The sequence below is a fragment of the Callithrix jacchus genome, chromosome 21, assembly GCF_049354715.1.
Source record: "Callithrix jacchus isolate 240 chromosome 21, calJac240_pri, whole genome shotgun sequence".
In the NCBI taxonomy this organism is placed as follows: domain Eukaryota; kingdom Metazoa; phylum Chordata; class Mammalia; order Primates; family Cebidae; genus Callithrix; species Callithrix jacchus.
The window spans coordinates 51,906,549-51,921,419 of NC_133522.1; the positions used below are offsets into that span (position 1 = coordinate 51,906,549).

General features: G+C 50.1%; 1 protein-coding gene across 14 annotated transcripts in view; it reads left to right on the forward strand.

Annotated features, from left to right (window-relative positions):
* Positions 1 to 2,425: 2,425 nt before the first annotated feature.
* The window catches only part of PCNT (pericentrin), a 120,864-nt gene continuing 108,418 nt past the window's right edge, over positions 2,426 to 14,871 (forward strand). For 9 of the 14 annotated variants that reach the window (XM_078358656.1, XM_078358658.1, XM_078358657.1 and 6 more), the window contains exons 1-3: positions 2,426 to 2,566; positions 4,517 to 4,729; positions 12,177 to 12,635. In XM_078358656.1, the coding sequence (XP_078214782.1) occupies positions 2,513 to 2,566; positions 4,517 to 4,729; positions 12,177 to 12,635 (726 nt within the window). In that variant the 5' untranslated portion in view covers positions 2,426 to 2,512. Of the gene's footprint in view, positions 2,567 to 2,875; positions 3,436 to 4,516; positions 4,730 to 12,176; positions 12,636 to 14,871 lie in introns of those variants that run through there. The other 5 variants (XM_078358663.1, XM_078358666.1, XM_078358665.1 and 2 more) reach the window with 2 other exon arrangements.

Sequence of the window (14,871 nt, forward strand, 5' to 3'; positions counted from 1 at the left end):
TCACAGGTTTGAAGGGTACTGGGCAGGTGTTTTGAAGAATGTCCCTCAATTGAAATTTGTCTGTTTTCTCCTGGTTAGGCTGGGACTGCAGGGTACAGAAAGGAAGCCTCTAGGGGTGAAGGGCCACTGTCATTCCATCACATCAGTCACCTCAAGTGTAACTCTGAGGCTGACCTGAGTCACCTGGCAGTTTCTCCACAACAAAGTGACTGTTTACTGCACTCTTTGGGAGGAAGGGGCTATGCATAGTTTACACTTAAAGAGCAGGTAGTTACAGTCCCTTCCTTGAGGGTACCTACAAAATTTATTTGGGCAGCTTTTGTTTTTTCTTGAGTCAGGGTCTCAGTCTGTCACCCAGGCTGGAGTGCAGTGGCTGCCTGCCCTTGACAGCTTTTTAATAGTTTAAAATGAATTGAGGCTGGGCAAGGTTGCTCAGGCCTGTAACTCCTGAACTTTGGGAGGCCAAGGAGGGAGGATCACTTGAGCCCAGGAGTTCAAGGCCAGCCTGGGCAACAGAGCGAGACCCTGTGTCTACTAAAACTATAAAAATTATCCGAGCATGGTAGGGTGTGTCTGTAATCCAGCTGTCAGGAGGCTGACATGGAGAATCACCTGAGACCAGGGAGGTTGAGGCTGCAATGAGCCGTGGTCTCACCACTGCTCTTCAGCCTGTATGACAAACTGAGACGCTGTCTATAAAAACAAGGAAATAAAACCTAAGTCCAGCATTCGCAGAACTTCTCTAGAATGTCCACAGAAACCACTCTGCGGTTCTGAGGAAAAGTCCAGGCGAACTGGGCACATGCCCTCCGCCCCACAGTTCTAAATGTATTTTAACACATTTAGATAACACAACACAGTTGTGAGATCCAGGCTGGATCCGGGTCTGTTTCTGGAAAGCGCGACCCTGCAGGCACAGCCCCTGCCCTCTCGGCTGCGCTGCCTGCCTGGCTCCCGCTCTCGTGCCCAGCTGGCTCAAGCCATCCAGGTCCGAGTCAGGGAACCGCGACCCTGCAGGCACAGCCCCTGCCCTCTCGGCTGCGCTGCCTGCCTGGCTCCCGCTTCCGTGCCCAGCTGGCTCAAGCCATCCAGGTCCGAGTCAGGGAACCGCGACCCTGCAGGCACAGCCCCTGCCCTCTCGGCTGCGCTGCCTGCCTGGCTCCCGCTTCCGTGCCCAGCTGGCTCAAGCCATCCAGGTCCGAGTCAGGGAACCGCGACCCTGCAGGCACAGCCCCTGCCCTCTCGGCTGCGCTGCCTGCCTGGCTCCGGCTTCCGTGCCCAGCTGGCTCAAGCCATCCAGGTCCGAGTCAGGGAACCGCGACCCTGCAGGCACAGCCCCTGCCCTCTCGGCTGCGCTGCCTGCCTGGCTCCCGCTTCCGTGCCCAGCTGGCTCAAGCCATCCAGTTCCGAGTGTGGGAACCGCGACCCTGCAGGCACAGCCCCTGCCCTCTCGGCTGCGCTGCCTGCCTGGCTCCCGCTTCCGTGCCCAGCTGGCTCAAGCCATCCAGTTCCGAGTGTGGGAACCGGGAGGCTGCTGGACGCCTTGCTCACCACGCAGAAGGCGGTGGCCCGAGGCAGGAGGGGGGAGTTTCCAGGGCTTCCCGAAGGGCATTTAAGTCGCAGTTGCTGAGAATCACCAGTCGCTGCGGAGGCTGCACGCTGCGCTCGGGTCCAGCACGCTCGGGGAAGGGCCGTGGCCGCCCGCAGCGCGAGCACGCGGACCCCACCGCCTAGGGTTTGCAAGGGAGGCGCGACTAGAGAGAAACCCAGAAACCAGCCTTGGACACAGGGAAGAAGGCGATTCGCTTTAGAACACGGCACAGGAAACCACAGGGCCCGGCGAGGTCACCCACCCCGTCATGGTTCTCCGCCACTCCGCTCCAGTTAGTTTCCCCGAGTCCCGTCCACGCGCGCGGGCTGCTGAGAAAACGCCCACCCCGGCGTCTCCGCCGCAGGTCACAGGCCGTGCGGACCCTGGACTGTGTCCGGGCTTCGGTCACCTCAGCAGTCTCCTCCGGAGTCGGCTCGACTCCCGCGGCGGCCCACAGCCAACAACGAACTCCTTAGCTGAGGAAAATGGCCTGGCCCTATCCCAGTGGCTGCTGCCCGCGGTCCGGCCCGCGGGCCACCGAGTGTCCCCGTCCACGCGAGACCAGCAACGCAAATAGCGGCTCGGCCGGCTTTTAAAATCGGCCAATCACAGCGGGCACCAGGCCTCTGCGCTCCGCTTACTGGCCCTGCCGAAGGAGGCGGGTCCTGAGCGCACCAATCTGTGGCCGACGAGCGAGTAGGGCGGAGCTCCGCCCAGGCAGCACTGCCCTGAGGGCGCGTGCGCGAGACTCGGAACGCGGCCCCCTGATTGGCGGCGCGCGGTGGGGGCGGGGCCACGGCTGCGTGACACTTGTCGCGGGGGAGGGCGCGCCCCGGTGCGGGGGAGGGAGTGTAAATAGAGCGAAGGCGGCTCGGTGTCAGCCCCGCCACCACCAGGCGGCCCGCGTGGAGTCTGAGGGAGATGGAAGCTCAGCAAGAGCAGCGGCGCAGAAAGGTGGAGGCCGGGAGGGCGAAGGTAAACATCAGGGGCTTCTTCTCTTGCTGCTCCGGCGTGAAGTCCTAAGGGCGGCTCCGATGTCCACCACCGCCCCTTGTCACGAGCGGACGCGGCCCGGCGGAATCTGCCGTCGAGGTCTCGCTTTTCCCGCCGGCTCCGCTGGAAGCCGCCTCCTGGCCGCCGCCATCTTGAATCCGCCGCTCTCCGCTAGGGCCCGCCCCCTCCGCGGCCACAGCCAATCAGCGGCTGGAACGCGCGGCGCCTCTCGGGCAGGCCGGGGCGGGGCTGAGCCTGCGTCGGCGACAGGCCGGGCGCGGAGTACGCCGGGAGGGGCGGGGGTGTGTGGCTACCAGGAGGAGGTGTGGCGGGTGCTGGGCCGCAGGCTGGATCCTCTAGTGACCCCTGCGCCCTTCGGTCCCGGATGGCTTGGGGTGGGCGGCCGGTATTCTGGGGGCTGTGCTGTCTCGGGCCAGTTTCCTCCGCGGCCGGGGACGCGGCGCGGGTAGTCTCAGCGCCTCCTTACGGCGCGCTTCCGCTCCGTCCGTCGGAGACGCTTTCCCATGCGCGTTTCCCGCGGCGTCGCAGTTCCTCCTGTGTGAAAGGTCCCCGCGGCGCTCCTGGCGCCGTTGGGCGCGCGTCCTGCCCGTCCGGGTGCTGCCGGGAAGCCAGCGGTGCTGGCGCCGGGCTTCTCCGAGGGACGCGTTCCCGTCTTTATCCCGCCTCGGGTTTCACCCTGTTAAAGCGCTCGGTTTAATGGCCACCGTCCTGGGTTTCTTGTGGGGAATAAAGCGCGCAGAGCCCTTGATTCGGGGGCACTGGAACTGGGGTCCCGAGAGCGCGAGGCGGAACCTCGGGAGCTGCCGGGACGAGGCTGGCCTCCCTGCGAGGTGCGCCCGGCTTCCCCGGATGCTCGGGCCAGGGTGCTGCGGAGGAGCAGGGCTCCCGGCGTTTGAGGCGGGCAGGAGGGAAAGGGGAGCCCGGAGCCTCCTGGGGAGCGTTGAGGGTGGGGAGGGAGGGAAAAAACGCCGCCTGTAGGGCGACCCCGGCTGCAGACCAGGTCTGTGCTATCCCCTCATGGTTAGGTGTGGTGGAGGAGGGCATGAAAATAAACGAGATGGGATTGGGTTGGAATAAAGTATTTCCTTGAGAGACCATTTTTTGTCCAAATTGCCTTGTGTAATCTTCCTGGGTCCAGGAGCTTGTGTACTTGTGTTACTTACACAAACGTTTGTTCCGTTTATTACACAAACGTGGCCACAGTTATCATTTGAGGGAACAGATGCCTCTCCGTGAAAGGCTGACGTGGGACCCCCTCCCTCTTGAGTAAGACGTTAGTGGGAGATGAGGCGCGCACATAGTCTTAAACCCTCGGCTTTGAGGACTGAGCAGAGCTAGACTGTGCCTTCTGATGGGCGATGCTCTGGAGGTCCCTGGTGCTTTGGTGAGCTGTGCCATGAAAAATAGAACATCTGATTCCGTAAAGGAAGATGTGAGATTGACCTGGCTTAATTAATTTTTTGCTATTTCTGTACCTTGTCTCAGAATCTATGGCTAGGAAGTTTTGGCTGGGCTATATATTTCTTCAGTTGGGGGGAAATTGGGGCAAGAAGGGAGAGATTTAGGTTTTATTATTTTAAAACTTAAATATGCCTCGATTAAGCTATCAGTTTTTTATGTAGACGTATTTTTTTAAAGTTCAATTTTTCTGTAAACTGTCAAGGGCTAGGAAAGCTGTTCGGCAATTAGCCGTATAGTTTTCTTTCCTCTGTCAGGCGTAATTAGCAGTCCTCTTGGATATAGATCTTGCCGAAGGCAGTGTTTGTGGAGAGCGATCTGTTGGCCAGCTGTGGCACAGTAGACTGGGTCAGCCCTCGGGCTCATGGTCCCCACCAGTCTGTTGACTTTGTGGTTCTGTTATTTTTTTCTCATTTACCTCTGCCTTTACTATTTATCTACCTTTTTGCGCAGCTTGCTCACTTCCGACAGAGAAAAACCAAAGGCGACGGTGCGCATTCGGAGAAAAAGACGGCGAAGAGGAAGGGCTCGGCTGTCGCTGCGCCTGTCCAGGAGGAGAGTCCGGTAGCCAAGGACCACAGCGAAGCCCGTGGAGGAGGGGACATTTACAAAAGCCCATCATGTGACCACACCCCTGATGGGGCAGGAGGGGCCTTTGCAGCTCAGGTAGATTTGCGCAGTGTTGTCTTTAAACATTTTGCTTAGTGATTTCTAGTGTGGTTTACTAAAGGTGGTCTTTGGTCTATTTTTCCCTTTCAAATGTGAGGAAAGAGTGTGTTGTTTTAGTTATAAAAAGTGAGGGCTGGGTGTGGTGGCTCACGGGCGGATCACCTGAGGTCAGGCGTTGGAGACCAGCCTGGCCACGTGGAGAAACCCCGTCTCTACTCAAAATACAAAAATTAGCTGTACGTGATGGTGCACGCCTGTAATCCCAGCTACTCGGGAGGCTGAGGCAGGAGAATTGCTTGAACTCAGAAGGGGGAGGTTGCAGTGAGCCGAGATCATGCCAGTGCATTCCAGCCTGGGTGACAGAGTGAAACTCTGTCTCAAAATAAATAAATAAATAATTTTTTATATTTTTACTCTTTTTGAGACAGTCTTACTCTGTCACCAGGCGCCAGGCTTGAGTACAGTGGCGTGATCTCAGCTCACTGCAACCTCCACTTACTGGGTTCAAGCAATTCTACTGCCTCAGCCTCCTGAATAGCTGGGACTACAGGCACAAGCCACCACGCCCAGATAATTTTTGTATTTTTTAGTAGAAGAGGGGGTTTCACCATGTTGGCCAGGATGCTTTCAATCTCTTGACCTTGTGATCTGCCCACCTCGGCCTCCCAAAGTGCTGGGATTACAGGCGTGAGCCACTGCGCCCGGCCAACTCTTTTATTAATAAATTTGTTTTTTCTTTTTTTCTTTTGGTTTGCTTGTTCCACATAGGGCCTTGTTCTCTTGCCCAGGGTGAAGTTCAGTCGTGTGATCACAGCTCACTGCAGCCTCAAACCCCTGGGTTCAAATGGTGCTCCCTCCTCAGCCTTCTAAAATACTGGAATTATAGGCACAGGCCACTGCACCTAGCTCTGTTTTATAAATTATGTTATTTTGAGAAATTTGGATTAACTACCTGAAGGCAAGTGTCAGTCATTTGCTTTGTAATGGAAAACTGGGAGTTCTTCCTGTGTGGTTGTGTATATCAGCCAGCCCCTTTGATGGGTGTTTTTTGGGACACTTAAAACATCTTATTCCTTCACATACTTGTAAATGCACCAGCTTGTCACCTTTGTCTTTTACCTTTTTAATAAAGCGAGATGAGGAGGGAAGGGGTGAAGTTGTTGCAGAAATGGTGCGTTGCTGGAGGAGACTGGGTCTGCTGTTGAGGCCTTGTGAGCTGTGGGGGCACCCCGTGGGTGGGTGTGGGTGGCACACTGAGTCCTGAAGGGGCTGGCCTTCCAGGCTTCTTGGGGCTGCAAGCCTGCCTGTAGGTGTACTTGGGCCTCTTGTGTGAATTACGAATGAGGGCCTTGGGTGTTGAGTGTCCCTGCTGCTGCAGCAGGGTGGGTGCAGGTTTAGGTGTCTGTTAGGATTAGCTGGAAATCTGGTGGCCAAGGGCAGAATCTGGCTCAAGGTCATACACAAAGTGTCTATCCTACTTTACTTAAAAAATTGAATTGGTGCCAACAGTCAAAATTTGTGTTATTGTACCTACAAATCCTGGATTTTGTTTTTTCTCTCCTGAGTTTTTTTGGTTTTTGGGTTGGTGTCTATTTTTTTCCCCCCGTTTTCTTTTTGAGACAGAGTCTCTGTTGCCCAGGCTGGAGTGCAGTGGTGTGAAGCACACTGCAACCTCTGCCTGCCAGGCTGAAGTGATCTTCCTGCCTCAGCCTCCCCAAGTGCCAGGTTTACAGGCATAGCCACCACACTGGCCAGAAAGTTACTTTTGATATATTCTGGTTGCATATGCTTTTTTTTTTTTTGAGACAGAGTCTCACTCTGTCACCCAGATTGGAGTGCAATGGCAGCATCCTATTTCACTGTAACCTCTGCCTCCAGGGTTCAAGTGATTCTCCTGCCTCAGCCTCCCAAGTAGCTGAGATTGCAGGTGTTCACCACCATTTTTGTACTTTTAGTAGAGACAGGGTTTCAAACCATGTTGGTTAGGCTGGTCTTGAGCTCCTCCTGAACTCAAGCAGTCCATCCACCTCGGCCTCCCAAAGTGCTGGGATTACAGGCATGAGCCACTGCGCCCAGCCCTCTGATGGCATATATATTTTAAAAGTAGTAAGCTGACACAGATGGAGAAATACATGTGGGATCTCAGGATCCTATCAGAAAACCATTATAAACCTAATGCATTGTACATTGTATTTGTAGACTGTTGGGGGTGTTAGCATGAGAAGGCATGGTATGGACTCCTGATTAAACATTCATACTTCGCTGTTTCATCAGCTATAGACTCTCTTAGTTTCTAACTCTGCTGTTTGATGCATGCCTTCATTCAGGAAGATGATCTTATGAAAACCATTTTGATTTTTGTTTTCAAAATATTCAAAAAATATTAGCAATGGTAGTCAGAAAGGAATAGAGTTATTGGTTTTTTTCTTGTTATTGTTTTTGGTATTTCCTTCCTTCTTTCCTTCTTTCCTTCCTTCCATCCTTCCTTTCTCCCTTTCCCCTACCCTTCCCCTCCCTCCCTCCTTTCCTTCCTTCCTTCTCCTTCCTTCCTTTCTTCTCCTCCTCTCCTTACCCTCCCTCCCTCCCTCCCTCCCTCCCTCCTTCCCTCCTTCCCTCCTTCCCTCCTTCCCTCCTTCCCTCCTTCCTTCCTTCCTTCCTTCCTTCCTTCCTTCCTTCCTTCCAAGTCTCACTCTTGTTGCCCAGCCTAGAGTGCAGTGGTGGTATCTCAGCTCACTTTAACCTCTGCCTCCCGGGTTTAAGCGATTCTCCTGCTTCAGCTTCCTGAGTAGCTGGAATTACAGGTGCATGCCACTGTGCTTGGCTAAGTTTTATATTTTTAGTAGAGATGGATTTTCACCATGTTGGTCAGGCTGGTTTTGAACCTGACCTCGTGATCCCCTGCCTTGGCCTCTGAAAGTGCTGGGATTATAGGCATAAGCCACCACACTCAGCCTATTTTTGGTATTTTCTACAATAAACATATTACTTTATTATACAAAGCATTTATATAACAATTATTATTTTATTATATAATAATTTTTTCTGTTTTAGAATTTAACTGTACCACTAGTAAAATATGTATTTTGGACATCCTAAAGCACTGTATAAATAGCAAGCCCATTACTGGTCCCTGTGATGTAGCGAATCATACACATACTGACTCCACTTCCTGCATTTGGTGTCACCCCCTCCTGACCACAGTGGACAGAACCCTTCACCCTCAAGCATGGAGTGGGAGATGTGAGGAGGGGTCTGCTTTCACAAAACTTGGTAAAACAATGGGAAGATGGCCAAGGTAAAGCATTTTGTTTCTTATAAAATAACTTGTTACTGTGAATAGTAACATATTTAAAGCAATATTTTCCAAACCAGAAGCTGGTAAAATGTAAGGATATTTTCTCTAGAAAAATGTACGTGCTCCTGCAGCCAGAATTCTGCATGGAATGAAGGCCTAGCAGGGCTTGGCCTATTTTCATCTCACATCATCCTGAATTCCTCTGCAGTTGCAGCTTGAAATCAGCAGAGAAACACCTCGTCTTCCTGTCCACTGGCTCTGAAATGGTAGGCAAAGGTCAGGTACTAGCCAGCGTGTTTCCCCACAGAATTCCTGTTATTTTAATAAGCTAAATATGCAGTCATCAGGCACTAACTCCTACTGGATCTTGGACATGAGCTTTTTTTTTCTTTTTTTTTTTTAAATAGGGTCTTGCTCTGTTGCTCAGGCTGGAGTACAGTGGCACAATCATGGCTCATTCCAGCCTTGACTTCCTGGCCTCAGTGATCCTGCTGCCTCAGCCTCTCTAGAACCTGGGACTACAGGCATGTGTCAGCATGCCTGGCTAACTTTAAAAATAGTTTTGTAGAGACAGGGTTTCACTAGGTTGCCAGGGCTGGTCTCAAACTCCAGTGCTCAAGCACTTCTCCCACCTTGGCCTCCCAGAGTGCTGGAATTACAGGTGTGAGCCATCTCACCTGGCTAAAATGTATATTGTTTACACATCTACAGGTAAAACAAGTGGTATGTGTAAAGTAGAGCCATAATCTTTCTGCTGAATACTAAGTTATGAATCAGATTTCTTAATGAGGCCTCTTTGTTATAATTATGTATATAAAAACCATTGGTGTTGTAAGAAGCAGATATTTCATTAACTTTTTCTCTGATTATATCATTGTACATCATCAGTTCAGTCTAAAAAGGAGTTTTTTCATATGTGTTATAAAATAATTCATGATAATTGAGTTTAATATGCCTTTAATCCAGTTTTAGGTGTTAAAATAGGAGGGATTTTGTGTTCAGAATAATGATCTTCTGAAAAGTGAAATTCGAGAAAGAGTCCACCGTTAGAAAGCTAGCAGTAGGTGGCTCTGTGGCCAAGCAGCGTCCCAGGCCAGGGCACTCCCCTCTAGATAGAGCAGGAATCCTTGAGGAGCCTTTATGTGGTATGTTGTGCCAGCGCTTTGAACACAATTAAAGGTGCGTTTCTTTTATTTTACCCGTGTACAAATTGTGAGAGGTTTGACTGTGGGGGGTCTAATGAGCTTATTGAACATCATAAGATGTTAAGTGTGCATGTATGCGTGTGTGTGTGTAAAGGAGAAATAATTGTGTTTTCCAGCGTATAATAAATTGCTTACTTTGATTTCCGCGGTGTACTTTTTTTTTTTGAGGCTGAGTCTTGCTCTGTTGCCCAGGTTGAAGTGCTCTGGTATGATCTTGGCTCACTGCAACCTCCGCCACTGGAGTTCAAGCAATTCTCCTGCCTCAGCCTCACAAGTAGGTGGGATTACAGGCACCTACCGCACCCGGCTAATTTTTTTGTATTTTTAGTAGAGATGGGGTTTCACCATGTTGGCCAGACCTGTCTTGAACTCCTGACCTCAGGTGATACACTTGCCTCGGCCTCCCCAGCTGCTGGGAACAGGTGTCAGCCACCATGGCCAGCCTGTAATATATTCTTACAGAATATGTTATTAAATTCTAAGATGATATAAGGCTTTTTTTGTTTTGTTTTGAGACGAAATTTCACTTGTTGCCCAGACTGGGGGGCAGTGGCGTGATCTCAGCTCACCACAACTTCGGCCTCCCGGTTCAAGTGATTCTCCTGCTTCAGCCTCCTGAGAAGCTGGGATTATAGGCATGCACCACCACACCTGGCTAATTTTGTATTTTTAGTAGAAATGGGGTTTCACCATGTTGGTCAGGCTGGTCTCAAACTCACAGCCCCAGGTGATCTGCCTACCTGGGCCTTCCAAAGTGCTGGGATTATAGGTGTGAGCCACCATGCCTGGCCAGAAGGCTTATTTTAACCAGTTATAAGATTTTAGTTTTTTTTTCAGGATGGTTGCAAGTGAAGATAGAATTGCAGAAAGACTTTATGGTAAAGATTCAGGATTCAGCTATCTTCCTTACAGTTTATTAAATGAAGTGCCTGATGAAAAAATACTTCAGCCAGTGCAACAGTTGCCTCAGTTCTGGAAGTTAACTCAGAAATGAAAGAAAGCAAGGTCAGACTTGGTGTCTCATGCCTGTAATCTCAGCACTTTGGAAGGCCAAGGTGGCAGGATCACTGGAGTCCAGGAATTTAAGGCCACCCTGGGCAACATAGTATAACTGTCTCTGTAAAAAATATAAAAATTAGCGGGGCATGACGGTGTACACCTGCAGTTTCAGTTACTCAGGAGAATGAGTTGGGAGGATCACCCGAGCCCAGGATTTTGAGGCTACAGTGAGCTATGGTGGTACCACTGCACTCCAGCCTGGATGGAAGAGTGAGGCCTTGTCTCAAAAAAATCATAAAAATAAAGCAGTGGTAGAAAGCAGAATTTGACCTTTCAGTTATAGATGAGGAACAAAATAAAGAGAGGCTTTTTTTTTTCTGAGACGAAGTTTTGCTCTGTCGCCTAGGCTGGAGTGCAGTGGTGCAATCTCAGCTCGCTGCAACCTTTGTCTCCCAGGTTCAAGTGATTCTCCTGCCTCAGCCTCCTGAGTAGCTGGGATTACAGGCACCTTCCACTATGCCTGGGTAGTTTTTGTATTGTTTAGTGGAGATGATTTTGCAACATTGGCCAGGCTGGTCTTGAACTCCTGAACTCAGGTGATCCACCTGCCTTGGCCTCCCAAAGTTCTGGGATTACAGGCATGAGCCACTGCACCAGGCCAGGAGAGGCCATTTTTTTGTAAAAGAACCCTCCAAAAATTGCTGAGAGGTCAAGAATTTCAGAAGAAAATACAAAAACTTTGGCTGAAGAAGATTCACTAGTGCTGTAGAAGGTTTCAGAAGTGTGGTTCCAGCACTTTTCCAACTCATATTTGTATCAGATACCAGGACATCCAGATTCCTGGACCCTCTTTACTATTTTGTCATTTTAAGTTGTTTTGCAAGTAATTTACAGAAGTAAGAATAAAGCAATAATTTAAAACCACTTTATTGGAAATTTGATCCAACCACTTTGTAGCAACTAAATTTTGGCACACAAACATTAGAAGTGGAAGAATATTGATAGGTGTTCTCTTAAGGAAGTAGATGGTGGAGGTTCCTTTGAGGTGGGATCCTTCATGTGAGCAGGCAGCTGATGGAGACTCCCATGTCCCCTTTTGTCCTTGGACACCCATTGCTCACTGCCTCTTGCTTCTGAGAAGATTGATGCTAGGGTATTGTTAAATGAAGACTTGCCTGAGATTTTATTTTCAGGTCAGTTTTGCTATCATCACTGGACATGAGTGCGCGCGCGCTCTCTGTCTGTCTCTCTCTCTCTCTCTCTCTCTCTCTCTCTCTGCATTCATCTTGTGACTTACCTAATAATCCTGAAAAGCCTACACTGTCATTTTTCCTCTTTGTTATTTTGGGAGGAAATTGAAATGTTCTTAATGAATTGTCTTGTTGTAAGCAGATTAGTCTGGGTACTGTGACTCATGCCTGTAATCCCAGCATTTTGGGAGGCTGAGGCGGGAGGATTACTTGAGCCCAGGATTTTGAGGCCAGCCTGGGAACAGTATGAACATAGAGACTCTGTCTAAACAAAAAATAAAAAAATTAGTTGGGTGCAGTGGCGCATGCCTGTAGTTCTAGCTACTCAGGGGTCTGAGACAGGAGGATCACTTGGGCCCAGGAGGTCAAGGTTGCAGTGAGCTGTGATTGCATCACTACATGCCAGCTTGGGTGACAGAGCGAGACCCTGTCTCAAAAATTAATTAACATTTTTTTAAAAGTAGAATTCATTAAGAAGAGGGGCAGGAACATCATTAGGGAAATGATTTGCATTAAACAATGTTTAGGGCTTGAGAACTGTTTAGGTGGAAGGTGCACATTCTGAACAGGTGGAAGTGAGCTCTCCTTGTGAAGTGGAGTCAGCGTAGATCTGCAGGTAGAGGACCTGGGAAGAGCCTGAGGCTGCAGCCCCGGACCTTGCTTTAAAAGCTTCATTCTGGCCCTCCTCTTCTTAGCTGGAGGACTGTGATGGAGAAAAGAGAGAGGACTTGGAACAGCTGCACCACCATTCTGGATGGTGGAACATTGACCACCATCCGGAGCAGCGTGGAGTCATCACCATCAGTGACCACCATCCAGGACAGTGTGGGACCATCACCATCAGTGACCACCATCCTGAACAGCGTGGGGTCATCACCATCAGTGACCACCATCCGGAGCAGCGTGGGGTCATCACTGTCAGTGACCACCATCCGGAGCAGCGTGGGACCATCACCATCAGTGACCACCATCCGGAGCAGTGTGGGACCATCACCATCAGTGACCACCATCCTGAACAGCGTGGGGTCATCACCGTCAGTGACCACCATCCGGAGCAGCGTGGGGTCATCACCGTCAGTGACCACCATCCAGGACAGTGTGGGACCATCACCATCAGTGACCACCATCCAGAACAGCGTGGGACCATCACAAAGGTATTCAAGTTCTCCGTTAAGGTGTATTCTGTGTCAAAGGATTTCTTTATGTTGTAGAAATCCAAACCAGTGCGAAGACGTTCCATCTCTGCAGGGCCTCTCTTTGAAAGTGGAACCTGGGAGCATAGAGAGCTGGAGGCAGAGGCTCGCCCTGTAGGCCCCACTTGCTGCTGCCTGCACATTCTAGTGTTGCCCGTGGATAGAAGCCTCTCTTGAGACCCTCGGCCTGAGCTCAGATCTGCCTTCCTTGTGAGCTTTCTTTTTGTTTTTCCCATGGGACATTGAAGAGAAGCAGTCCTTCATAAATGTGAGGAGTGTCATGAATTCCCTTTTTCTGGTTGCCCTTGTCGATGGACTCACCTGGCTGTTCAGTGTTTCTGAGGCCTGGCATCTCATTTCTCACAAACCTGTGCCAGCTGAGAGCCCGACAGGGCAGGGAGGGCTGTGGTCAGTTTTCATGTCCCTGATATCTGCCAGATGCCTGGTGGGATTAATTCTATATGTGTTGAGCTGATTATTTTATTGATATGGGTTTTGTTTGCACTTGGAAGAAAGCATTAAATTTGGAATTGACTAATTTTAGAGTGTTGTGTTAAAAGCCTGTATTTTAGCTATTTGATTCTGGCTAGACTCAGTTCACACTGCTTTAGGCAAGTTTCGTTGTTTCCTTTTTTTTTTTTATTGCATTTTAGGTTTTGGGGTCCATGTGAAGAACATGCAAGATTGTTGCATAGGTACACACATGACAGTGTGATTTGCTGCCTTCCTCCCCATCACCCATATCTGGCATTTGCTCTGTCGCCCAGGCTAGAGTGCAGTGTTGTGATCCTGGCTCATTGCAATCTCCGCGTCCTGGGTTCAAGTGATTTATTTTCCTGCCTGAGTCTACCAAGTAGCTGGGACTACAGGCACCCACCAACATGCCTGGCTAATTTTTGTGTTTTCAGTAGAGACGGGGTTTCCCCATGTTGGTCGGCTGGTCCTAACCTCAAGTGATCTGCTCATCTTGGCCTCCCGAAGTGTTGGGATTACAGGTGTGAGCCACCACACCTGGCCGGCAAGTTTGGTTTTTAATCTGCATTATTGCAGGAAAGATCTAACTCATAGGTGGGGACTGGAAGAATAGTCTTTGGATGGGTTCTATAAAACCCACTCTTCACTTATTTATTTACTTTTGGGACAGGGTCTCATTCTGTCACCCAGGCTGGAGTGCCATCACAGCTTACTGTAGCCTCAGCATTATTTTGATGCTTAAATTATTGCAGCTCTGTCCACGGGGAGCCCTTTCAGGTGGCCCGTGTTGTGTGTGTTTTAAGCACACCCTGGCTTTGTGGCAATGCAGGGTGCCCCAGGCTCATCAGGTAGTTCCTGTCTCCGCCTGAGTCAGCTGTTTCTCCAAGGAGTCTTGGTGTCTTTTACTGGTTTGTGGTATTGAGACCAAGAATGGGCATTAGGTGTGCTTACTGCCGCTGGATGTTGCTGCTGTTTCTGGCCTGTCTCTGTGGACAGATGAGGAAGGTTGTGTCTGGGAGCTAGTCTGTGTATATACTCATAGCTGCATTTATGTTTGTACATATCTGTAGACATATATATTAAAATAAGTGGGAATGTATGCTGGTACCTCAGAGCCTAACCCAGCACCACAGGGCTCATTGTGCCCTTCCCCTGGTTTATCTGCAGTTTTCTTCTCAGACAGTGAGAAGCCTGGCTCTCATTTCTGCCTTTTATTTACTTAAAAAAAATAAATTGGATGGTTTTTTTTTTTTGGTAGGGGGAGACAGCGTCTCGCTTTGTTTCCCAGGCTTGAGGGCAGTAGTGGGATCTCAGCTTGCTGCAGCCTCTGCCTCCTGGGCTCAAGTGACTGCCTCTGCCTCCTGAGTGGCTGCTATTAAAGCGCTGCTACCATGTCTGGCTAATTTTTGTATTTTTTAGTACAGACAGGGTTTCACCATGTTAGCCACGTTGGTCTTGAACTCCCGACCTCAAGTGATCCACCTGCCTTGATCTCCCAGAGTGCTGGGATTACAGGTGTGGGCCACTACTCTCAGCTCCATTTATTTACCCATTTGTTCAACTCTCTTGTAAATGTAGTTTCCGAATTAGCAACCCACATCTCATAAGAAACAAATTTACCAACTGGATTTCAGTGTTTGTTTATAGGTCCTTTTGTCTTCATTTTCAGTTTCCAACCAAAACCGTGTCTGTAATCCCACTACTCAGGACAGAGTAGTGACCA